Source organism: Podarcis raffonei, chromosome 13 (genome assembly GCF_027172205.1).
Source record: "Podarcis raffonei isolate rPodRaf1 chromosome 13, rPodRaf1.pri, whole genome shotgun sequence".
Lineage (NCBI taxonomy): Eukaryota > Metazoa > Chordata > Lepidosauria > Squamata > Lacertidae > Podarcis > Podarcis raffonei.
In genome coordinates, this window is record NC_070614.1 from 18,021,506 (window position 1) to 18,045,757 (window position 24,252).

At 48.5% G+C, this 24,252-nt stretch overlaps 1 protein-coding gene across 2 annotated transcripts; it reads right to left on the bottom strand.

Moving 5' to 3' along the window:
• Positions 1 to 1,697: 1,697 nt before the first annotated feature.
• NR1H2 (nuclear receptor subfamily 1 group H member 2) lies at positions 1,698 to 23,788 on the bottom strand. 2 transcript variants are annotated; one of them, XM_053362769.1, is made up of 10 exons: positions 23,651 to 23,788; positions 21,200 to 21,327; positions 19,069 to 19,146; positions 18,751 to 18,870; positions 17,586 to 17,855; positions 14,063 to 14,307; positions 8,595 to 8,774; positions 6,109 to 6,208; positions 3,213 to 3,421; positions 1,698 to 2,357 (listed from the first exon to the last, which is right to left on the bottom strand). In XM_053362769.1, the coding sequence occupies exons 3-10, from the start codon at positions 19,106 to 19,108 to the stop codon at positions 2,211 to 2,213; spliced, it is 1,311 nt and encodes a 436-aa protein (XP_053218744.1). In that variant the 5' UTR covers positions 19,109 to 19,146; positions 21,200 to 21,327; positions 23,651 to 23,788; the 3' UTR covers positions 1,698 to 2,210. The 2 variants fall into 2 exon arrangements, with proteins under 2 accessions (XP_053218744.1, XP_053218743.1); XM_053362768.1 differs by having other exon boundaries at positions 18,751 to 18,873; positions 23,651 to 23,786.
• Between the last annotated feature and the right edge of the window lie 464 nt (positions 23,789 to 24,252).

Below are 24,252 nucleotides of genomic sequence, written 5' to 3' on the forward strand. Positions count from 1 at the left end.
GCTGAACATCTGGTATGGCTTCCAATTGGCTGCAGGAGCTTCCTGCAGCCAATCAGAAGCCGCGCTTTGGTTTCTGAACGTCTTGGAAGTTGAACGGACTACTGGAATGGATTCCGTTCGACTTCCAAGGTATGACTGTAATGCAATCCTAAACACGTTTACTCAGGTAAATCTTACTGAATTTAATGGGACGCGGGGGGCACTGTGGGTTAAACCACAGATCCTAGGACTTGCCGATCAGAAGGTCGGCAGTTCGAATCCCCGCGACAGGGTGAGCTCCTGTTGTTCAGTCCCAGCTCCTGCCAACCTAGCAGTTCAAAAGCACATCAAAAAGTGCAAGTAGATAAATAGGTACTGCTCCAGCGGGAAGGTAAATGGCATTTCCGTGTGCTGCTCTGGTTTGCCAGAAGCGGCTTAGTCATGCTGGCCACATGACCTGGAAGCTGTACGCCGGCTCCCTCGGCCAATAAAGCGAGATGAGCACCACAACCCCAGAGTCGGTCATGACTGGACCTAATGGTCAGGGGTCTCTTTACCTTTACTCCCTAGTAAGTATGTTTAAAGATGGATCATTAATCTGGCCCAAAGCCACTGGCTCCAAGGCCATTCCAATAAGCTAAGAGCTTTATCACTCAAGTTTTGTTTTCGTTTTTTGAGAAATCTAGGACTTCTGGATCCCATTTCAGTTTTTATCTTGTCTCTTCTCTAAAGAACTCAAGAGTTGGAGATAATCCTCTTTTTCTCCATCTATTGCACCTTCGCAACAAACTTGTGAGGAAGCTCACGCTGAGAGAAATTACTGGCTTCATAACTGAGTGAGGATTTCAGCCAGAATCTCACTCGTCCAAGACTCCACTCTGCACTAACATATACATTCTCTACATCAACTTATAGCTGCCAGAAAACCTGCTACTGCTCTGGAGGACATACACCCACCACTACCAAGGCAGGCTCTAATCCTTTTTGGCCTACAGGCCTCAAATATTTCTTAATAACAACACAGGGAGAACCCTGTTGGATCAGACCAAAGGTCCATCTAGGCCAGCCTCCTATTCTCACACTGACCAACCAGATTCAAAGTCTGCAAAGAAGACCTAAGTTCAACAATGCTCTCTCCTGGCTTGTGGTTCCCAGATACTGGTATTCAGAGGCATACCGTCTCCAATAGTGGAGGTAGAACTTAAGCTTTCTCCTCCACAAACTGATCTAATTTTCTCTTAAAGCCATTAGTAATGTCTCCCATCCCTACTTTCTGAATTGGTCTGGGCTTCTGCTCTCAACCTATCCCTCAAAGCTGTAGGCCAAAACTTTAAAGCCCTAAACGGTCTCGGCCCTGTATACCTGAAGGAGCGCCTCCACTCCAGCTGTTCAGCCCAGACACTGAGGTCCAGCTCTGAGGGCCTTGCGGCTGTTTCCTCACTGCGAGAAGTGAAGTTACAGGGAACCAGGCAGAGGGCCTTCTTGGTAGTGGCACCCTCCCTGTTGAAACACCCATCAGATGTCAAGGAGATAAAGAACTACACAAGCTTTAGAAGACACCTGAAGGCAGCCCTGTATCGGGAAGTTTTTAATGTTTGATGTTACATTTTTATATGTGTTAGAAGCTGCCTAGGTGAGCAGGGTGCAAATAGTAAAAATATTATTATTATTATTAATCTCTTTCCATTCACACATACCGTCAACACCAGGCCAGATGCTTGGTTTGTCATGATCGGATTTATTTTTTATTTTTTCTGGGCATAGCCCCCCATACCAGGCCACTCCCTCCCCAGTGGGGCACACCTAGAATGTCACGTAGGGCGGGGTGTGTGTGTTCATTCTTCAAGAGCAGGAGAAATGAGTCTTTGTGGGGAGGGGGCAGCCCCCTTGCATCTTTCCCCTACGCACCCCAGAAGCACAAATGTGACCGACACCTCCCCAAAACCAGAAGCGGGGGAGGCATGCTCTGTAGGAAGTACAAGTAGATGGGGGTTGGGGAGGGGGCGAGACGGGGAAAAAGTGCTTAGTAACCCCCTTGATGCAGTTCCTCTGGTGGGATGAGTCCATCAGTTACAAGTCCTAATGCTGAGGTTCAAAAGAGTCCGTAGAAGGATTCCAAGAAAAGGAGTACGTGCGTTAAGAGAGAAAAAGAGAAAGAGAGAGAGAGAGAGAGAAGGAGAGACGTCTGTACGCTCCCCCATCTGTCCCCTCCCACCCAAAAAAAAAAATGTCTACTCGTGTACATCCCAGATCTCAGAGAGAAGTGGCGGAAGTTTCTTGTCTTGAAGACGCAAAGCGAAGACCTGCTCAGAGTGCACGCTGCTCAAGGTCCGTAGGCTGACCAGTTTCATCAACATGCGCGGAAACATCAGGTGGTCCTGAAAAAGCCAGAGGAGGGGAAAATATGAGGGTTGGTCAGGCACCCCGCCACTCACGTGGAAGGGCTATCTAAGACACCTAGCGGCTGGAGATGTAATAGGGACACCGAGGTCCAGCTCCGAGGGCCTTCTGGCGGTTCCCTCACTGCGAGAAGTGAGGTTACAGGGAACCAGGCAGAGGGCCTTCTTGGTAGTGGCACCCTCCCATCAGATGTCAAGGAAATAAACAACTACCTGACTTTTAGAAGACATCTGAAGGCAGCCCTGTTTAGGGAAGTTTTTAATGTTTGATGTTTTATTGTGTTTTTGATATTCTGCTGGGAGCTGCCCAGAGTGTCTGGGGAAACCCAGCCAGATGGGCGGGGTATAAATAAATTTATTATTATTATTATTTCAGGTTCATTCCCCCTCGGGCAGGGCTGAGAAAAGCTCCCTTCTGAAACCCTGGAGAGGTGACACCAGTTAGAATAGATAATACTCAGCTAAATGGACCAGTGCATCAAGGCAGCTCCTCCTCCTATTCCCCTGTAACCTCAATTTTAGGGCCCACTGCCATTTTCCATTCCTTGCTCTTCCCTTCTCTGCAGCCAAAGGGAAGGAGGTGACTTGAATTAGGGTTTTTTCTCCCCACTGTGCAGGAGACGCAAAGGTTTCAGGCTTAGGAGTCTCTCTTGAACCTAGCAAGGGAACGAGAGGATGTCTCGGCGGCATTTGGCTGCAGCCCAAGAGCAAATTCTGTGAGGCGTCCAAATATTTTTTGCCTTTTTGCCTGCTCAAACAATTTCCCATCACAGCGACTTCACCACCTGCCCTGCACATTCATTCCCCCCCTCCCCATGCACCCCCCCCAGACACCTGTGGGCGGTGGAGGCGGATATAAGAGCTGAGGGCCTCGATGTAGGGCTGTTGCAGAGCTTCCACCAGGCCGTGGTCCTGCACGTTGGGCCGGTCGGCTGAGAAGATGTTGATAGCGATGAGGAGGGCGTATTCGGCATCGTCCAGCTGCAGCTGCCGCATGGCTCGAGAGAACTCGAAGATGGGGTTGATGAACTCTACCTGCAGACCTGATGGTAAAACGAGTTGGAAGGAAACAGAAGCTGGAGTGTCAGGGAAAGAGAACTCACCTCACTCATGCCCACACAGAGACATATGTTGTCCTTTGGTTTCACCAGGCCAAATTAGGCCCACCATTCGCCCCCAATTCGCCTGCAAAGCCATTCTGACTGAGCCACAGCCCCCTGGTCTATAGCTGATGTCACCGTCAGGTGTGAGGCAGGTAAAGACATGGCCGGGACTAAAGGCGGTGTTATTGTTGTTGTTGATTAAATTTGTACACTGCCCTTCATCCATAGATCTCAGGGCAGTTCACCACATAAAATTGCAATATAAAAAACACAAAATATATACAAGAATAACAAAAACAAACCCATACAGTGTAACCACGGTTTTCGAACGCAACCCGTTCCGGAAATCTGTTCAACTTCCGAAACGTTTGAAAACCAAGGATCAAAGGCTGTCAGTAAGTTCAATGGGGAAAATTGAGAAACGTGCTTTGGAAGCTGTTCAAAAATGGAAGCATTCACTTCCAGGTTTTCGGCGTTTGGCTTGTGAAACGTTTGGCAGCCGAGACGTTCGAAAACTGAGTTTTGACTGTAACCCCCTCTCTCACAACACATTTAAAAGAGCATGGGTTGTCAATCAGGGCCTGTATACCTGAAGGAGCATCTCTACCCCCATCGTTCTTCCCAGACACGGAGATCTAGCTCTGAGGGCCTTCTGCCTGGTTCCCTCACGGCAAGAAGTGAAGCTACAGGGAACCCAGCCAGATGGGTGGGGTAGGAATAAGAAGGCGAAGGAGGAGGAGGAGGAGGAGGAGAAGGAGAAGGCCTGGCTGAAGAGGAATGCTTTTGCCTGGCGCCTTAAGATGTACAGTCGTACCTTGGAAGTTGAACGGAATCCATTCCAGAAGTCCGCTTGACTTCCAAAACATTTGGAAACCAAACTGTGGCTTCTGATTGGAAGCTGTGGAAGCCCCGTTGGATGTTCAGCTTCCAAAAATAGTTCGCAAACCAGAACAGTCACTTCCAGGTTTCCAGCATTCAGGAGCCAAAACATTCGACTTGCAAGGCGTTTGGGATCCAAGGTACGACTGCATAATGAAGGCGCCAGCTGAACCTCCCTGGGGAGAGCATTCCACAAATGGGAGCCGCTGCAGAAAAGGCACTGCTGATCAGAAGCACCCGAAAAGCCCTGCACAAAATCCTGAGCACGACACTTTGCTAGCTCTGGGACAAAGAAAAGCAATAGTAAGGGAAGCCCCTCACAGAGCTACAATTCCTAGAGTTCCCTGGGATTGGTGGTTAAACCACTCTAGGAATTGTAGCTCTGTGAGGGGAGTAGAGGGTCTCCTAACAACTCTCAGGACTAGACTTCCCAGGATTCCTTGGGGAGAGACTGTTTAAAGTGGTATGATACTGCTTTAAATGTATAGTGCAGATGAAGCCAGACTTGTGCCTGGGAAACATCTGGGAAAGCAGTGCAGGCAAATCCTCGCCAGAAACAAACTACAAGCAGAGACAGGAAACATGGAGATTGTGAAGCCGTATTTACATATTTGTTTCCCTCTGGCAGAAAAGGACCTCCCCAGAGTGTGATGCATAACAAAACTGCACATTGAACAGGCAGAACAGAGAGAAGCCGAGCCAGAGGGTCTGAGATAGACACACCCTTTATTTGCTTTAAAAAAATACAAAATACGAGATGAACTCAAATCAACCCTAGTAAGGAAACCGACTGGATTCCAGATCTCTTAGTGGTACTGCCCCCTTGTCAGGCCCACTGCTGCAGAACGAAAGAAGACTAAAAAGGAATGTAAACTCTTGTCAAACATGCCGTGGCAACACAGCCATCCTTAGGCTGTCCTTTCACCTGACTTGTAAGTAGATAATTGTTGATACGCAAAGGAATTAATGGCGTGAATCACCTGAAAAGCAGACCAACTCTTTATGCTCCAGGCCAGACAAATGTGTAACCTTGAATGCATATGAAAATCCTCAAACTGCCTTCTTAAAAAAACAAAAGAAGTCCTACTGCCCCCCACCCCCACAAAAAACCCTTCAACTTTCAAATCTACCCAAAAAAATTGGAAGGAGAAAAAATGCACCTGCTACCTTTCCGTTCAAGATACGACTTCTGTACTTGGCCAGAGTCTGCCAAAGCTTTGCTAATCTCACTGCAAAATCAGTGCTAGCAAGGAGATTCTTTCGGGAGGGGAGTTGCAACTCTGTTCAGACATGCCGGGTGCTGCGATGCCCTGTCATTTTCACATCTAGCGAGAGGAATGAGCCTTGTGTGTGGCAAGAGCCTGGATGCGGCCACTGCTGGGGCTCCCCAACCCCTCGCTGTGCTTATTTATGACCCCCTGGCAAAGTAAAAACAAGGGCAAAAAAGCAAAAGGTGCAACATACTTTTCTTTAGAAAGAAGCTCTTTCTTGAGCAGAGGCAGCTGTTCTGGAGAGAGCTTGACACAACAACACACAAAAACAGTTCGTCGGTGTGAGCTTAATCTGACCGGAGGTCTGGGTGTGTCCTTGATCTGTGAAGTAGGACAGAAACGCTCACATACACCCTCAAAAGGCATTGTTCTTCCTTCCTGGTTCTTGGTATTCTTCTGGCCTGCCACTTCAACGGGGAGAATTTTCTGGAAGGAGCCCCTCACAGCCCACACATACCTTCTCCTTTCCCACCTCACCTGCACGGTGAAAGTCGTCCTTGCTGTAGGTGAAATCCTTAAGAAACGTAATACACTGGGTCTCGTGGTTGTAGCGTCTTGCCGTCTCCAAAAGCATGATCTGTGGAGGCAGGGCAGGGGGTGAATTTGTACCCCTCTCTTGGAAAAAAACTGTCCAGCATACATGGCACAGACATATAAGGACTAACTGACTAGGCCACATAAGTTCCAGGCACCTTTCCCCCCCTAAGTTAAACCCATTCTCTTCCTTCCTTCATCGTTTCCCACATTTCCAGTGTGATGAAGTGGCGAGAGCAGCCTTTCTCAACCTTGGGTCCTCAGATGTTCTTGAACTACAACACCCATCATCCATGACCGCTGGTCTTTCCAGCTAGGGATGATGGGAGTTGTAGTCCAACAACCATCTGGGATCCTAAGGTAGAGACAGTTCCCTGGTAAGTGGGATTGATTGTTAAACTGCTCTTGAGAACTGTAGTTCTGTGAGGGGAATGGAGGTCTCCTAACAACCCTCAGCACCCTTTACAAACTACAGCTCCCAGAATCCTATGCAGGAAGCAATGACTGTTGCAAGTGGTATCACAGACCTTTCAAAGGTAAGGTGTGAAGGTGGCTTGAGTTAGTGAAACTTCAGTCCCATTTATTTCAGTGGGAACTACGTTAGTAATGACTTGATTTTAATTGATTCAATGGGACCTGTGTTCCACCATCTCAGTCTGGAATCAACACAATAAGAACAGTGGAAATATTTATCAAACACAAACAATGATTCACATTGGCGGCATGAGACCATTGTTTAGCATGGCAATCCTCTAGAGCAGCTGCAAGGAGTTGGGAAGCTCCTGTTTTTCACTGCTACAGTTTATTGTGCCATCGGTGGCACTGTGGGTTAAACCACAGAGCCTAGGACTTGCCAATCAGAAGGTCGGCGGTTCGAATCCCCACGACAGGGTGAGCTCCCATTGCTCAGTCCCTGCTCCTGCCGACCTAGCAGTTCAAAAGCACGTCAAAGTGCAAGTAGATAAATAGGTGGGAAGGTAAACGGCGTTTCCGTGTGCTGCTCTGGTTCGCCAGAAGCGGCTTAGTCCTGCTGGCCACATGACCCGGAAGCTGTACTCCTCTTTGTGGCTGTGCCGGAGGAGGAGGGGGTGAAGGGGGAGCTCATAGATTCCAGATGCAGTGAAGTTTATCCCTGTTATGCTAAACTATGGTTCAGCGCAAAGCTAGATCCAGGCATTCTGTTCCCACAATAACTTTAAGACATTCACTGAGCCAGTAAACACATGTGGGGACTGTACCACTTCAGATTCATTGGACTGAATTGTGCTCCACCAAAATAATAATAATAAAAAAATCAATGCATTTGGAAAGCTAACATTTTAGCGCTAAGACAGAACCATTCTCCCTGAAATGCTGGCTTTCCACGCCCACCTCCACCCCCGGATTCAATCACGTGAGCATCCCAACCTACATCATGCTAAATCTAAAACTATCACCAGTGAGAAATCCAGCCTCTTGTCTTGCGCTCATTTTTCTCCCACACACTGCAATTACCCTCAAGTTCCTTTCACAGTAGAATTTCAGGCCTTGTTTGTCTCTGGAAGCAGCAGGCCTGCTGCCACTTGGATTAGGAATAAAGGAAACTGCTGCATATTAAAAGCAGAAGATCTGTCCCTATAGCATCTCGTCGGATTGCAGTGACTCTCCAGGGTTTAATAATAATAATAATAATAATAATAATAATAATAATAATAATAATAATAATTTATTATTTATACCCCGCCCACCTGGCTGGGTTTCCCCAGCCACTCTGGGCGGTTTCCAACAAAACACTAAAATACAATAACCTATTAGACATTAAAAGCTTCCCTAAACAGGGCTGCCTTCAGATGTCTTCTAAAAGTCTGGTAGTTATTTTTCTCTTTGACATCTGATGGGAGGCATTCCACAGGGTGGGTGCCACTACCGAGAAGGCCCTCTGCCTGGTTCCCTGTAACTTGGCTTCTCGTAGCGAGGGAACTGCCAGAAGCCCCTCGGCGCTGGACCTCAGTGTCCAGGCAGAACGATGGAGGTGGAGACGCTCCTTCCGGTATACTGGACCAAGGCCGTCAGGAAACTCATTCGCACCATCGATTAAGCCGCCCTTTTTACCGGCAAATGCCGGGAACTGAAGCTGCAGACTTTAGCATTAAAATTACTGGCTCCCCTACCAAGATTCTGCTTCCTGGTTCTTCACTGCTGTGGGATCTGCCGGTTCTTCCAAGCCTCTTCAGCTATGTAAAGAGGACCAAAACCTCCGGGACCGGAAGCAATGTTTCTAGCTGACTTAAGATGCTAATGCTGCAGTCCTGACCCCACTTACCTGGGAGCAGACCCCAGTGAATTCAGCGGGACTTACTTCTGAGTAGATACGGTTAGGATCACGGCCATATAATTCGTAAGCAGCGAGTCGGGAGAAGCAGGAGACGCTCCACCCCGCTCTTGCTCACCTCGATGGTGGAGGCTTTGAGCAGCGCGATCTGGTCCTCCCGCGACAGCTGTAGGAAGCCAGGAACCTGCTTGGCAAAGTCCACGATCTCCTGCACTGAGATGATGGCCAGCTCTGTGAAATGGGCGAAGCGCTGTTGCCGTGCTTCCCGGCTGTTGGGGTCGCTGCCCATAGGCCAGGGCTGGTGAGTAGAAGGCAGGCAGGCAGGCAGGGGCAGGAGGAGAAACATGGAAGGAGAGAGAAAGAGAGAAATGAGGTCAGTCTAGGGCAGGAGACCCTTAACAATGCACAGGCTTCGTTGATGCAATCCTAAGCCTTACCCCCAAACTGCTCTCCAAATCTAACAATCTCTTGTTAGTTTCTGTTTCTCACTGGGCAGCTGCTGGGAGTCACAGGACTCTGTTTACATTCCAGAGACCTTGCAGTCTCACGGGAAAGGGAGACGGGATGTGACGTTAGTGGTTTCCTGTTTCCTTTGTTCAGTTGCTCTCTGCTTTCCTAGAGAGAGGGTGTCTTTTCTGTTCTGCGTAGTTTAGAAATAAAACTCTTTACAATGTAGCCCAAACCTCTCGTCTCTTCCGCATGCTTGCTGGAAACTCTGCTGGATAGAATGTGCTTGAGGCCTTATCAAAGGCTCAGGTCATTAAACACGTTGGAGGCGATTTCAAAGGCTTGGCTCGGAGGAAGATGAGGCCTTATTGGCTTGGCCGAGCGGAGATGCCGACATCTCTCAACCACCCTCTATGATTGACAAGGGGGGTGGGAATCAAGAAGACAAGAGCCTGGCATCCCCTCCAAACAAGATCCAGAAACCCATGCTCTCCAACTCTCCCCTGGTTATTCTTCTTAACCACCAGGATTACCATGACTCTCCCCACACATCCAGCAAAATGTACCCATTCTGAGTACATTGAACAGGGCCTGGATAGCTCAGCTGGTTAGAGCGTGGTGCTGATAACGTCAAGGCTGCAGGTTCAATACCCATAAGGAACAGCTGCATATTCCTGCACTGCAGAGGTTTGGACAAGATGACCTAGAGTTCTATGATTTTATGATTCTTGAGTCAAGAAAACATCTTTTGTGATGGGGGGTGGCGGCAGAGGAAGAGGATTGAAATGGGAGGGAAATCAGGGGTAAAAACAGATTAAACAAACTTAAACAACCTGGCTCCAAGGACCCCCAAAATTATGTGAGATGTTCTATACGTCTAGTAAGCTCAGGTGCGAGTCAATGTTAAACACGGCACTTGCTATGTACATCACTTGTTTAACTAACCTATCAAGGCAGATTGAGCAGGGCAGGCCAATTCAAGGTTTGTTTTTGTTTCTTGTTATCAGGATAAATAAGCATCTTGGTTCAAGATAGGAAATGGGGATACTGGTCTGGTTCAGTAGTCGGGCCCGTCTCTGAAGGACATGCCTTTTACAGTGGTACCTCGGGTTACATATGCTTCAGGTTACATACATTTCAGGTTACAGACTCCGCTAACCCAGAAATATTACCTCAGGTTAAGAACTTTGCTTCAGGATGAGAACAGAAATCGTGCGGTGGCAGCGGGAGGCCCCATTAACGAAAGCGGTGCTTCAGGTTAAGAACAGTTTCAGGTTAAGAACGGACCCCGGAACAAATTAAGTACTTAACCCGAGGTACCACTGTATTCCCATTTGAACACGTTTATTTGTGTTGCGTTGGGGTAAGGAAGACCAGCTACAGAGCCCATTCCGATGTCTCTAGAACCAGCGAAAATGGGTGCGGAAGTTGATATGTTTGCCACATGCTCCTGCATCCATCCTTTAACGAAGGATGACGTTTTCCTGAGCCCAGATCCACCCCCCTTGAAACTCACAGCCCTGCTCCCATTGCCAGAAGGTTTCCCCTCCCTGACAGCCCTCTCCACTTTCTTTGCAAAAGTACGGGGCAGAAAGGCCTGCTGGGAAACAGAGAAGTGTCTGTCTCTCATTCTCTCCCCACCCAATCTCTTTTATAACCCTGCTTTGGTGCAGGCAATTTAAAAGTACCAGTCATCATGTGTCGGTGAGCAATGAGGGGGCGGGAGTCTGCCCTGGGACAGGCGACGGGATTTGCAGGGAAGATTGCATTGTAGTTGGAGCTGGAAAAGGGGAAAAGATTGGGGAAAGGGGGACATTCCACAGACAGGGTGTACGGGAGCATCTGGGAGATGGGCGGCAGCCTTAGAAATAAAACCACACTAGTTACAAGCCAGCAATGTATAGATGTTTGTTGCTGCACTTCCATGCTGACTGTGGAGAAGAAGAAACCGCCAGCTCAGCAACCGGCATGGAAATGCAGACTACTAGTCTCTTAGCAGGCTGGTTAAAAATAAAATTAAAAAACTGGCCTTCCCCCAAGCTGACTAATGGAGCAGGGAGGATTAGAGTGATTCATCCCCTTTCTTTCAGCCTGCTAAATTTCTTTTTTATACTTTTCAGGCTTATATTTCACTGATTTTACAATCATTTTGACATTTCAAAACTTGACTTCCTTCCCCCTCTTTCTGCGGTTCCTTAAATTTATTTTTAATATCTTCTGCATATCCAAATTAACTTCATTCGCTCATTTCTTCATCCTCTTTAAATATACAGTCATACCTCTTGTTACGTTTGCTTCAGGTTAAATCTTTTCAGGTTGCGTCCCGCGGTGACCCGGAAGTACCGGGAAGGGTTACTTCTGGGTTTCACCGCTTGCGCATGTGCAGACGCTCAAAATGACGTCACGCGCATGCGCAGAAGCGGCGAATCGCGGCACGCGCAGACGCGGGTTGCATTCTGCTCATGTTGCGAACGGGGCTCCGGAATGGATCCCTTTCACAACCAGAGGTACCACTGTATACCCCTATGAAACTGCAGGCTATCACAGTACTGTAATCCTGCCAGTGTTCTTATCTGTTTACAATTTATCTGCAAATATTCAATAAACCATTTCCATTCTTTTTATAAAAAGTTTGTTATCTTGATTTCTTATTCTTCTGGTAAGAGTCGCCATTTCTGCACATTCCATAAGTTTTTGTATCCATTTTTCCTTTGCTGGGACCAGTCTGCTAAATTTCTGGGCTGGCTGGGGAGGAAGAGACTTGCCTTGTGCTGCAAAAAGCACAGAAACAATGAGGTGATGGGAGCCCTTCTCATGCACCTGCATGGGAATTTTGGTCGCCTGTGGCAACCAGGCAAGTTGTAGAATACAAGCCTTGTCTATGGGAAGGCACATGCATATGGAGAAAGGGATCCTCATAGCCAGGGATCAGTGTGGGCATGTATGTGTGACAGGAAGCATGAAATGCAGCTTTGAGTGCTTATACAGTCATACCTCGGGTTACAGACACTTTAGGTTGCATTTTTTCGGGTTACGGACCGCCGAAAACTGGAAGTACCGGAATGGCTTACTTCCGGGTTTCGGCAGTCGCGCATGTCCAGAAGTGCTAAGCGCATGCACAGAAGCACCGAATCGCAACCCGCGCATGCGCAGACACATGGATCACGTTCACAACTCAAGCGTCCACTGTACTGCCCCTGTCCTATCAATTTATGAAGGCTTCCGAACTAACCTCAATCTTCCCCTGACTAGTATAAGCGTATAAGCCATGTTCCTGTCCCAGACTGACACAGAGGTTGCATTTGCAAGTTATGGGGATAAGCCACAATTAGCCTCAAATCTGCGTGCTCCCCCATTTTGTCCAGAGTAGCCAAAAGGAGTCGTCCGGAAGCTTTTGCCCCCATTTTAGACTAACTACAGCTTGCAGCGATGTCCAAACAAAGACAAGCCATGGTTAGCCGTAACTATGGTTAGTGGAAACAAAATCTGATGCAAACCATGGTTTATGAAGTTGGCTTGTTTTCACAGACTATAGTTAAGGCTAACCGCTGTTTAGGGTTTAAATATAACACTAAACGGTGGTTAATCTCCTCTTTGTGGATGTCCCAGAGGATGGTGTGTGTGTGCACACAACTTCAAGTCCTGTTGCAGCTAGTCCTGAAAACCTCAACTTGACCTTAGCCAAAAGGCTGAGAAGCAACCATGGTTTAGTGTTGCATTCAGCTATTGGAAGAAGCCCCTGGAACAGCATATAGCGGCCTCCACTTTCTCAGGACTCTGGGGCTCTCTGGAAGATGCAGTGGGGCTTAGTAGTGTACCTTACAAGGCTTACATGAAGGAGTCAAGTGCAACGTTCAAGGTTTCAAGAGCAGAACCAGGCTAGAAATAATAAAGTAAGGTTCAAGCCCTTCTAAGTCTGGGGTTGGGCCAGGCAAAAGCTACGGCCAGGCAAAGAATCACAGACACCGAGAGACAACAGGACTGCTCAAGGTGCCCCAACTATAAAATCGGAGAAATCGAGAGATATATAGCCGCACTGGCAGCATATCTCTTCTTTCTTGTATCCAAAAATGCAAGAAGGGCTTTTATACTCGCCAGAAGCTCGGCTCTGCCCTCACCAGTCCTGGAAGGATCCTTTTAAAAAGCCCCATATGCTCAGAGACTTTGCACCTGTTTATTGGCGGATATAGGAAGCCCAGAGCACTTGTTCTTTAGGTGTCCCTTTTATGAAGAGGCACATACTGAGACCATTGATCCCTTGCTGGTGAGGCTTGCAGACCTCCCGGAAAAGCAAAAAATTGACCTTTTCCTGTTAGGCAAAGATCATAAGACGGCCTGGATGGTCACCAGATTCTGTGTACAGATCTGTAGGCGCAGACCATCCCTAACTCAAACTAGTTCGTTAAGAAAATCCCCAAACCTCGTTCCAAGGGTGACTCCGGGTCATCTCTCCGTGGTAGCTTATCTTAAAGTTTTAAGTGTCTATAGGCTTATCACATTTATAAATTTTAAATTTATTGTTGTACATTGTTTTAAATATTTGTTTTCCTTCTGGGATTGTACCCCCAAGTGTGTTTTATAAGCTGGTCTCCGACCGTAATAAATTATCTATCTATCTATCTATCTATCTATTAAAGTCAGGCATTTCTGGAGCATCAGAGCTGGGACGCGATACGAACGAGAGCTGAACTTCACATAATTTGCATGCCTATACTCCCATCGCCAAAGAATTGATGCTTTTGAATTATGGTGCTGGAGAAGACTCTTGAGAGTCCCATGGACTGCAAGAAGATCAAACCTCTCCATTCTTAAGGAAATCAGCCCTGAGTGCTCACTGGAAGGACAGATCCTGAAGCTGAGACTCCAATACTTTGGCCACCTCATGAGAAGAGAAGACTCCCTGGAAAAGACCCTGATGTTGGGAAAGATTGAGGGCACAAGGAGAAGGGGACGATGGAGGACGAGATGGTTGGACAGTGTTCTCAAAGCTACCAGCATGAGTTTGACTAAACTGCGGGAGGCAGTGGAAGACAAAAGTGCCTGGCGTGTTCTGGTCCACGGGGTCACGAAGAGTCGGACACAACTAAACGACTAAACAACAACAACAACACTCCCATTGCTAATATCGTCTTCGATTACCGTGACTTTGGGCTGGTCACTGAAGCTCCTCTTGTTGCACTGTTGTTGCGCTGCTACCAGCTGCCGGATCATGCCCTCCTGCTGGGGCGTGAGGGGAGCTGGTTCGGGCTGGGGCAAAGAGGGGTCGCAGGGCAGAGGCGGGACTCGGAGAACCTCGCCTCCACCTCCCTCGCCTCCCGACGCCCCTTCTCCCTCCTGCTGTTTACGGATCTTCTTCTTACGGATCTGCTCTTCCGACAAAACACCTAAAGAGAAGGAGGGGAGGAGTTATTGAGATTGGATGGGATCACAGACAAGACATCTCAGTTGTTCCTGCTACATCCCAGTATGCCCCACGGAGGACCTCAAGGTCCATAAATAGCAACACCCTAGAGGTCCCAGGCCCTAAGGAATATGATTAGCCTCAACCAGAGCCAGGGCCTTTTCAACACTGGCTCCGGCCTGGTGGAACGCTCTGTCTCTTGAGACCAGGGCCCTGCGGGATCTGATTTCTTTCCGCAGGGCCTGTAAGACAGAGTTGTTCCGCCTGGCCTTTGGCTTAGAATCAATTTGATTCCCTCCCCCTCTTTCTTTTTTCCTTTCTCCTCCTGTGAAGAGGCTGCATTTTAATGTTGTATTTTAATCTTGTTTTTTAAGTTGTATTTTAATCAACTTGTTTTTATTATTCATTGTTAGCTACCCTGAGCCCGGTCTTGGCTGGGGAAGTTGGGGTATAAATAAGATTTTTTATTATTATTAAAATTTATTATTATCAGCATCCCCAATCCTCTGACTCAACCTCTGACTCATCCTCTGAAATCCCTGGCTGTGAAATGCCTCCCTGAACTTTGCCTCCTACAACCATTACTAACATTTAGACACGATGACACATCTTCCCTATTTGTCCAACTTTCTAATTAACATGAACTGCCTTTAGAAGTGAGTTTTTTTGGTAACCATATTGTGGCTCAGACTCCAGATCCCATGTGCCCCAGCCAGCATGGCCAATTTTCAGGGATGATGGGAGCCATAGGTGCCCGGTCACCCACAAATTTTCCAAGAGGGGCCGGGCACCCAGAAAGTTCCATGTAGCACGCTGCACAGCCTTGGGGACCCCCTGCTGTGGGGGCAAGCCGGCGCACCTGATGGGAGTTGTAGTTTAGCGACATATCTGGAGGGTTACAGATTCCCCCCTCCCTGCTCTGTATTATTTTAAATCAGGCTTTCTCAAACTCGGCCCTCCAGATGTTTTTGGCTCAACTCCCATGATCCCTAGCTAGCAGGACCAGTGGTCAGGGATGAGGGGAATTGTAGTCTCAAAACATCTGGAGGGCCAAATTTGAGGAAGCCTGTTTTAAATCTTTTTTTTTTATAAGTTGTTTGTCGCCAGCAGTTTACAGTGGTACCTTGGGTTAAGAACTTAATTCGTTCTGGAGGCCCATTCTTAACCTGAAACTGTTCTTAACCTGAGGTACCACTTTAGCTAATGGAGCCTCCCACTGCTGCTGCGCCGCCACCACGCGATTTCTGTTCTCATCCTGAGGTAAAATTCTTAACCCGAGGTACTATTTCTGGGTTAGCAGAGTCTGTAAACTGAAGCATCTGTAACCTGAGGCTCCACTGTATAATGTATTGCTGGGATCAAGGATCTACAGATGCACTTTCGCTCCAACGAGAGCACAGCCCCCCCTTCCCCTGGGCTTAGAAAAGCCAGAGTCTGTGAGGACGGGCTGGTTTCAGGACCACAGATGAATGGCAGCAATTCTCCCTCATGTTGCACTGATCTTCGGAGAGCTGTGGGACTTCTTCCTGCTTTCTGAGCATCTGAGATGTAACACAAGGAAGATGAACTCCCATCTCTCTCCTCAACTGCGGAGCAGGTCAGGGGCTCACTGAACCCCCATCCCACCCCCCAGTTATGTTGGGTGACAGCATTGCGTAATGCCATAAACCCCTGTCTCCCCTGTTCTCCCCTGTTCTCTGGAGGGAACACAAGCAGGGGAGGGTCAGAACAAGAACAAGAGTTGCCAGGAGTTACTGACAACCAGTGCTTGCAATCTTAGCGTTGTATCGAACCAAGTTCTACTCAGAGCAGAAACTACTGAAGTTAATGGACCTAGGTTTGTCACGTGGGCCTTGTTCACTGTCCAATTAGGCACACAACAGGGCCTTTCAATGGTGGCCCCCTACTTGTGGAATGCCCTCTCTGGTGAGTTGCGCCTGTCTCCATCACTATTCACTTTCGGGAGGAATCTGAAAACATTCCTGTTTACCCAGGCGTTTGGTGGCTGAGGAATACTGTTCCTAGCAACCCCAAGATTGTTGGACGGAAGCACATTTTTAACCATTAACTGCTTTTGGATGTTTTCTAATTGTGATTGTTTTTAGAATGTTTTAATTGTTTTATAATTGAGCATCTGTTTGCCGCCCTGGGCTCCTTGGGGAGGAAAGGTGGCATACAAACCTAATAATAATGCTGATTTACTTGAATGGCTCTGATAATGGCTAAGCTTGGATACAGCCCTTAACCTTAAGGATACCTTAAGTATCACCTCTTCCCATACAAACTGAACAAACCGTGTGCCAGTCATCTGAGGCCCTTCTATGTTCCCCACTGCAGAGAGGTTTGGAGGGTGGCAACAAGAGAACAGGCCTTTTCTGTGGTGGCTCCCTGACTGCGGAATGCTCTCCACAGAGAAGCTCGTCTGGTGCCAGAATTACATGTCTTTAGGGGCCAGGCAAAAACATTCCTCTTTGCCCAGGCCTATGACTATTAAATAATCTGATGGCCTGTGAAAGTGTGGGGGAAGAGGACTGTTATTATCGTATTTTTCGCTCTATAAGACGCACCTTTTCCCTCCTAAAAAGTAAGGGGAAATGTGTGTGTGTCTTATGGAGCAAATGCAGGCTGCACAGCTATCGCTGAAGCCAGAACAGCAAGAGGGAGAGCTGCACAGCAATCCCTCTTGCTGTTCTGACTTCAGGGATAGCCGTGCAAAGCCTCTTCAAAAACATTTGATTCAGAATATTTTTTTCCTTGTTTTCCTCCTCTAAAAACTAGGTGCGTCTTATGGTCAGGTATGTATTATAGAGCGAAAAATACGGTAACTATTTTATTATTTGTCTGTCTGCCATAATGGTTTTTTTATGTTTTTATTACTGATGTTCTGTTGTACATCACCCTGGGATCTTTTGATGAAGGGTGGTATATAAATTGTAATAATAATAATAATCATCATCATCATCTGGAAGTTGTAAACTACGCTGAAGTCTACAGTAGTGGAAAGGTGGGATATAAAATATTTAAAACAGGGCTGGGGAACCTCTGGTCCTCCCGATTTTGCCGGACTCCAACTCCCATTATCCATGCTGGCTGCGGCTGATGGGAGTTGGAGTCCGGCAATGCCTGGAGTGCCACAGGCTTCCTCCCTGGGCCTGCTTAAAAAAGAAAACAAAGCAAGCAAACAAATTCCATTTGTGCCCCTTTCCCCCAAGCCTTTGTCACCACAGATCTCAGCTCCGCCTCTTCTCGCCGACTACTCACATTCCTCTCGCATGCCCGCCTGCCGGCACTTCTTCAGACGGCACTCCTGGCACTTCCGGCGCATGTACATGTCCATGTGGCACTGCCCGCTGCCCTTGCAGGTATACTGCGCCCCCTTGATGACGCTGCGCCGGAAGAAGCCCTTGCAACCCTCACAGCTGAGGACGTTGTAGTGGAATCCCGAGGCTTTGTCCCCGCACACGCTGCACACTTCATCACCCAGCATCTTGGGGGCAGGGCCCTTCTTGCGCTTCCGGGTCGGCTCCTCAGCTGCAGGGGGAAGAAAAGTGGCTTAAGAGAAGACTGTGACCCGCCCCCCCCCCGGCTTGTTGGTTACGATGTCCACATTAGGCACCACACTAAACTATGATCTGGCACAGGAGCAGGGAACCTGTGGCCTTGCAGATGTTGCCCAACTTCTGCTCCCATAAGTCCCTGCCGGCATGGCCAGGGATGATGACACGAGCTGTAGCCTGGCACCAACTGGAGGGCTGCAGGCTCCCCATTCTTGGTTTATTTATGGAGTTGTGAGCCAGCCTCACCTCCTCACAGGCTCACCTGTTGCTTTCCTCCTCCCACTTGGCTGAAGGGTGGAGTTTGGGGTCTTTCACTTCTGTGTTTGGCTAACCACAGTTTTGCTGTGGTTAACATTAACCAGGCAGAGGGCCTTCTTAGTAGTAGTGCCCTCCCCTGTGGAACACCCTCCCTTCTGATGTCAAGGAAATAAACAACTATCTGACTTTTAGGAAACATCTGAAGGCAGTCCTGTTTAGGGAAGTCTTTTAATGTTTGATGTTTTATCATGTTTTTATTATTGTGCCGTGAGCTGCCCAGAGTGGCTGGGGAAACCCATGCGGATGGGCGGGGTATAAACAATAAAATTATTACCGTTTACCATTATTATTGCTATGTTTTGTTCCAACAAGCCAACTTCAGAACCGGAGGCTGAAGTAAAAAGCCGCTGGCATTATTATTTGCTGCCACTGAGCGATTTTTAAACCCACATTTGTAAAGGCCTTAAGGAACAGCGGGGCCACAGAATCATAGAAATACATAGTTGGAAGGATCATCTCGTCCAACCCCCTGCAATTCAATGCAGGAATCAACAGCCAAAAAAAATTCAATTAAAGAAATACAAAGCCGTCTACAGTCTTCTCAAACTCACCCGCACTGTGCGTAGAGCTCTCTCCATCGTCTGTGCAAACCACCTCGATTTTCACAGTGCTCTGAGACTCTGGCTTTTCCTTTGACCACTCGTCTTTGACCTGAGAAGCGGGCTCCCCATCTTCTGTGTGTGTGGTGTGGTGTTTTTTTTTGGGGGGGGTAGAAAGAATAGCAATGGAGAATGAGGCAAGGAAGTGAAGAAAAACCAAAGAGTTATATTGTTTTCTTTAAAAAGCCCATTGTCCATTCAGTAGAAGTGGGCTGTTTGGCGGTGGGGAGGGGTAGGCAAGTGGTAAGTAGGTTTCAGTAGGTGGCTTACCCAGTGGTAACTGAAGTTCATTGGTGCCCGTTTTGGCCATCTCAGGGTGTCAGCCACAGCAGCATTGCATAGCCAGCCCTGGAATCAGGCAGACAAACAGAGGCAGTTCAGCCAATTTAAGAAACGGCTATATACCAAGTTAAACCACAGGTCCATCTACCTCAGCAACTCTCTGGGCTTTCAAGTAGGGGAGATTCCCAGTCCTCCTGAACCAGGGACCTTCTGCACCTCTCTTTAGCAAGCGTTAACCAGCAAGTTTCACAAAGGTGGTGTAACTTTTGAGCAACCCCTAATTCCCCTCCTCAGAGCTCAAATTTCTAGAGTGGTTTAATACTCAAGTCTCTCTTTATAGGGAATTCTGGGAATTGTATCTGCGGGAGGGGAGGGCAATAAGGGGTCTCCTAACCATTTTCATCACCCTTAGCAAACCACAGTTCTCAGAGTTCTTTGTGGGGAAACCCAAGGCTGTGCTATGGCACTTTTAAAAATGGATAGTGCCAATGTAGGCCTCCATCAGCCTGCTTCCTCGTTTCTCCTCCATTTCCATGGGAAAGGGAGAAAAGAAGCATTTCCTCATGTTGCATCTTGGAGGGTCGGGGGCAGGCAGGAGGTGATTTAACTTGATGGGGAAAATTTGGGGGTGCTGCAATTTGTCCTCCTGCCATTTATTTCTGAAGGGGTGGCAAAAGAGCCGTCCAAATACAGCACCTGCTTCCCGTTACCTTCCTACGTTCAAGGAGGGAACGAAGGGCCTCTTCTGGCCTACACCTGCTAGCTCCTACGAAGGCCAGCCCAAGGCATTTTGCTGCCTGAAGCGGCACAGGAAATTAAACCAACTTCCGTCTCTGAGTCAAAGGTCACAGCAGCCCAAGGCTGGCCAAATTATTAGATACCTGAGGCAAAAAATCCCATAGGGGCTTCTGCCTGGGAGCATAAAGTACAACAACAATACATTTGCTACCTTTACATGACACCTAAAAGAAGCCACCTGAGGCCACATTTCTCTGCCCAATGGTAGGGCCAGTCCTATCTCCTGCCATGCTGGTGTCCATCACCCATAAATTCAAACTCTGGGTCACCCTACGCACTTTAAAAACCATTGATCCAAGAGGCATTAAAGAAGGTACTTCTGCATTCAACTTCTCCTAAAATGAAGGTAGGGAGGCTGCTGCGTCAAGATGCAAAGACGGCTACTAGTTTAGACAGCTCTAAAAGAGGATTTTGCACAAATTCATGGCAAACAAATTTACATCTCTGAGCTCTGATGGTTGAATGAAGCCTCCATGCTCCATATATATTTGTGGAGCTTCAGTTACTGGGAGTCAACAATCGGAGAGGGCTGTTGCCTGCAATACCTCACGTGGGCTTCTCAGAGGCAAAGCTCTCCTTACGCTCTTATTTTCTACTCCAGAAGATTTTTAGGGGGCTCTGAGTCTTTTTCACACACTTCTGGAGCCTTCTCCCCAAAATGGTCAGCACAACGTCAGAAGGTATATTATTTATAAGGGAAGAGAGGTGATGCATTTTGACCTGTCTGTACCCAAAAACTATGCAACTTGCCCATCCTTTCATTCCACTTCTCTTTTCTTAGCTGAGATTAAACGTGTTTGGATTCAGAAAACCTTGGGCTTTTCCAGCTGAGCCGGGGTCCAGCTGAACCGTAAGTCCCTCACTCCACTGCAACTTTGTGAGTCCCCGAAAAGGGGTGTTCCAGGGGCGTTGTGGGGGTGAGGCAATGCAAGGAGAGACTTAACGCCTGTTCAGCTTGGCCATGCAACCTAAAAGGACCCAATCCTCAACGCTTGAGTCCACACTCGCCTGATGGCTCAGCTGGCAGCAGCCTCCCCCCGCCCCAGAGGTTCCTGAACAGAATTTGCAACAGGTTAACTTACACTGGCCTAAGATACACCACCTTCCTATAGTTAGGATTGCTCTGGTTGCCTTTTGGTTCCATATTTCCCTGCCCATGAAGTTTCCTCTCTCCTGCTGTTTCACTCACATCTTTTACAGCTTTTCACTGATATATACACACACGTGTGTTCTCTCTGTGACACACACACACATTGAAACATTTCCCACCCACTTTTCCCCACGTACAATGAGAAAATACAGACTTGCCCTTAAAACTCACCTTTCTCCCCACAGTGGGGAAGAGACTCAGCTATTTGACAGCCACATGGCAGGGCTTATGGGGCAGAAGCACGGCAGTGGGGAGGAGGGGCAGTCGACCAAACAACAAACCTGGGGGCAGGATGCAACCTGAAAGGGAAAGAGGAGACAGGTATCAACATATCCCCCTCATTCTCCCATGCGTTCTACACACGATGGATGAAAGAGGGAAATTCCCTCTTCCTCCTCCAGTTTGACACACTAGCCATTTACATTTTCCGAAATGTAGAGGTGAAAGGGTCATCTGGTCCAGCTCCCTGCTATGCAGCAATCTTTTTGCCCAATGTAGGACTCAAACCCACAACCTTGGGATTGAGAGCCTCATGCTCTACCAACTGGGCTATGTTAAACAATGTACACAAAGTTCTCAGCTAGCTATGGAGATCCCGACAATCTCAAGAAATATGCACAAGGCAGGGGTTGCAAATATGGTACATGTCAGCTGTTTCTGAACTACAACTCCCATCATCCCTGGCCATTGGTCACGCCGGCTGAGACTGATCGGAGCCATCTGGAGGGCACAAAGTTGGCTACCCCAGCTGTAAGGAAACTCAGCAATACTATCGCCATCCCCTGTGAGTTCAGAGGTGAGTCAAAATGGCAGAAGAGGGAGGTATGAGTAAATTTAAGGGAATCCCCGTGACGGGGTGAGCTCCCGTTTCTCAGTCCCTGCTCCTGCCAACCTAGCAGTTCGAAAGCACGGCAAAGTGCAAATAGATAAATACCGGTAGATACCGCTTCAGCGGGAAGGTAAATGGCGTTTCCGTGTGCTGCTCTGGTTCGCCAGAAGCGGCTTAGTCATGCTGGCCACATGACCCGGAAGCTGTACGCCGGCTCCCTCGGCCAATAAAGCGAGATGAGCGCCGCAACCCCAGAGTCGGCCACGACTGGACCTAATGGTCAGGGGTCCCTTTACCTTTACGAACATCTTTAGAAGGGGGGGAAATCACAACAGGCCAACGAAGACTGCGTGCTCAATGGCTGTGAAATGCTGACTGGCTGGGGTGTGTTGAAGGGACAAATGTTGGGGTGAGGGTGTTCAATTTATTATCCTGGAAGATAGCCGACATCCTGGACAAAAGTTGTACTTCACACTGCAACACGGTGTTGCAGTTCCCGACTTATTCCTTCCAACCCACACCCAGTATTCCAGATGGAGGGGGCTTGCGTAAAGCGGCTTTGTGGCAGAGGCGAGACTCAAAGCAGGAACTCCCAGATTCATAGCTCAGCCTCTTCACCACTGAGCTGCTACTCAGCATGGCATTTTGTTCCAACGCCACAAACCAGAGCAGGTTCCAATTGCCTACCACCCTGGGCATAGCTTTCAAAGGCTCTGCCATTCCCCACAGCAACTCTCTGTCTCTCTCCAGGGCCTTTGAGGACTTATAAGGAAATCAGCCCTGAGTGCTCACTGGAAGGACAGATCCTGAAGCTGAGGCTCCAATACTTTGGCCACCTCATGAGAAGAGAAGACTCCCTGGGAAAGACCCTGATGTTGGGAAAGATGGAGGGCACAAGGAGAAGGGGATGACGGAGGACGAGATGGTTGGACAGTGTTCTCAAAGCTACCAGCATGAATTTGACCAAACTGCGGGAGGCAGTGGAAGACAGGAGTGCCTGGTGTGCTCTGGTCCACAGGGTCACGATGAGTCGGACACGACTAGACAACAACAACAACAAATTGATGTCTCTTCTTTTCACTTCCTCAGTGGGCTTGCTGGTGGTGGGGGGTCTCAAACAGGGGCAGGTGGTCTCTTGCAGATCAAACTGAAAAGGCAAAGCCTATTCTCCCCCAGCTGCCATTGCCCTCCTTGGAAGTGAGGCATTCCTCACCCATGAGAATACTTGGGGGGTGGCGGTAAATCAAGTAAATAAAAAATAGAAATTGTAGAAAGATTTTGACAGATTTTTCTGAGCACCTGGGGTCAAAAGAAAGTAAGTCAAAACAACTGTTGTTGTTGAGACATTTCATTCCGAGCCAGACAGAAGATGATGGTGACAGGTGAGTGTCCTGCCGCCCCCTAACATAAATCCCGGCTACGCCTATGCCCCCCGCCCGAGATCCTTGCTGCACAAGTGCCATCATTAGGGACCCTCGGTGCTCGCCCTTCTCAGCGAGTCTGCGATCCTAAGTATAAAGCCCCTCTGGACACGGCGGAAGTTGCCTCCGAGCAAACCTTGCAAGCGATGGCGCAGCAAACCGCTGAGATCGACTGCCCGCGCCGAGCCCCCGGGGTGCGGGGGTGGGTGAAAAGGGGGGGTTCTCTCTTCGCCAGATGTTGGCACTTTCTCGCGGGGGAGACCCACGCACTTGCGGGTGTGCGTGTCCGGCGGCCCCGATCCCAGCCCCCTCCCCACGGATCCGTCCCGGACCTCGCGGCCACCTCTCGTGCGTTGCAGCCCCGACTTTTACCTGTCTTTTCTGGCTCTCCTGCAACCTCTCCGCTTGGGTATCCAAAAAAAGTGAAAACACTGTCTCGCACACAGGATCAAGGCGCTTCCGGGAACCCTTGCTAGGCGTCACTTCCCTTTCCAGCCTGGGAAACCACCCCTTCTCCGGCAGGCGCCTCCCCACCTTCCTGGCCAGTGCAAGGAGCCGTGATCTCCGCGCACCGGAATATCCCGGACAGGGAGAGGAGAGCTCCTCGGGTCCGCAGTAGTATTGGGAGCAAGTCGCAATCCTGAAGGGCCATTGCATATTTTTCCCCAGTCACGCAGGAAAGCGGCGATTCGGTGGCTCCCTACGATAATGTCGAGGATTTCACGTGGATCCGTCTCTAAAAAACGCTGGCTGTGTAACGGCGCGCACAACATAACCTTGCAAGCGAATGGCTTGCTCCCAAAGAGTCCTGGGAAATGTAGTTTGCAGGCGTTGGGAGTTGTAGCTCTGGGACGGGGCTAAACTACAGTTCCCAGGATTCAGTGTGTTTTAAATGTGTGCGTGTCCCTTGTTTGTGTAACTGCTTTTTCTCCTCGTAAAACTGCCTAGAAGTCTGTTTTGGCATTAAATGGTAT

Excerpts from the sequence above, each read along its gene's own strand:
- NR1H2 (XM_053362768.1), bottom strand. The coding sequence starts at position 19,108 with ATGGCCAAAACGGGCACCAATGAACTTCAGTTACCACTGG. Across the intron at positions 18,874-19,068 it reads TGAACTTCAGTTACCACTGG|AAGATGGGGAGCCCGCTTCT; the intron begins GTAAGCCACCTA and ends CCACACACACAG. Across the intron at positions 14,308-17,585 it reads GGCGGGCATGCGAGAGGAAT|GTGTTTTGTCGGAAGAGCAG; the intron begins GTGAGTAGTCGG and ends CCTTCTCTTTAG.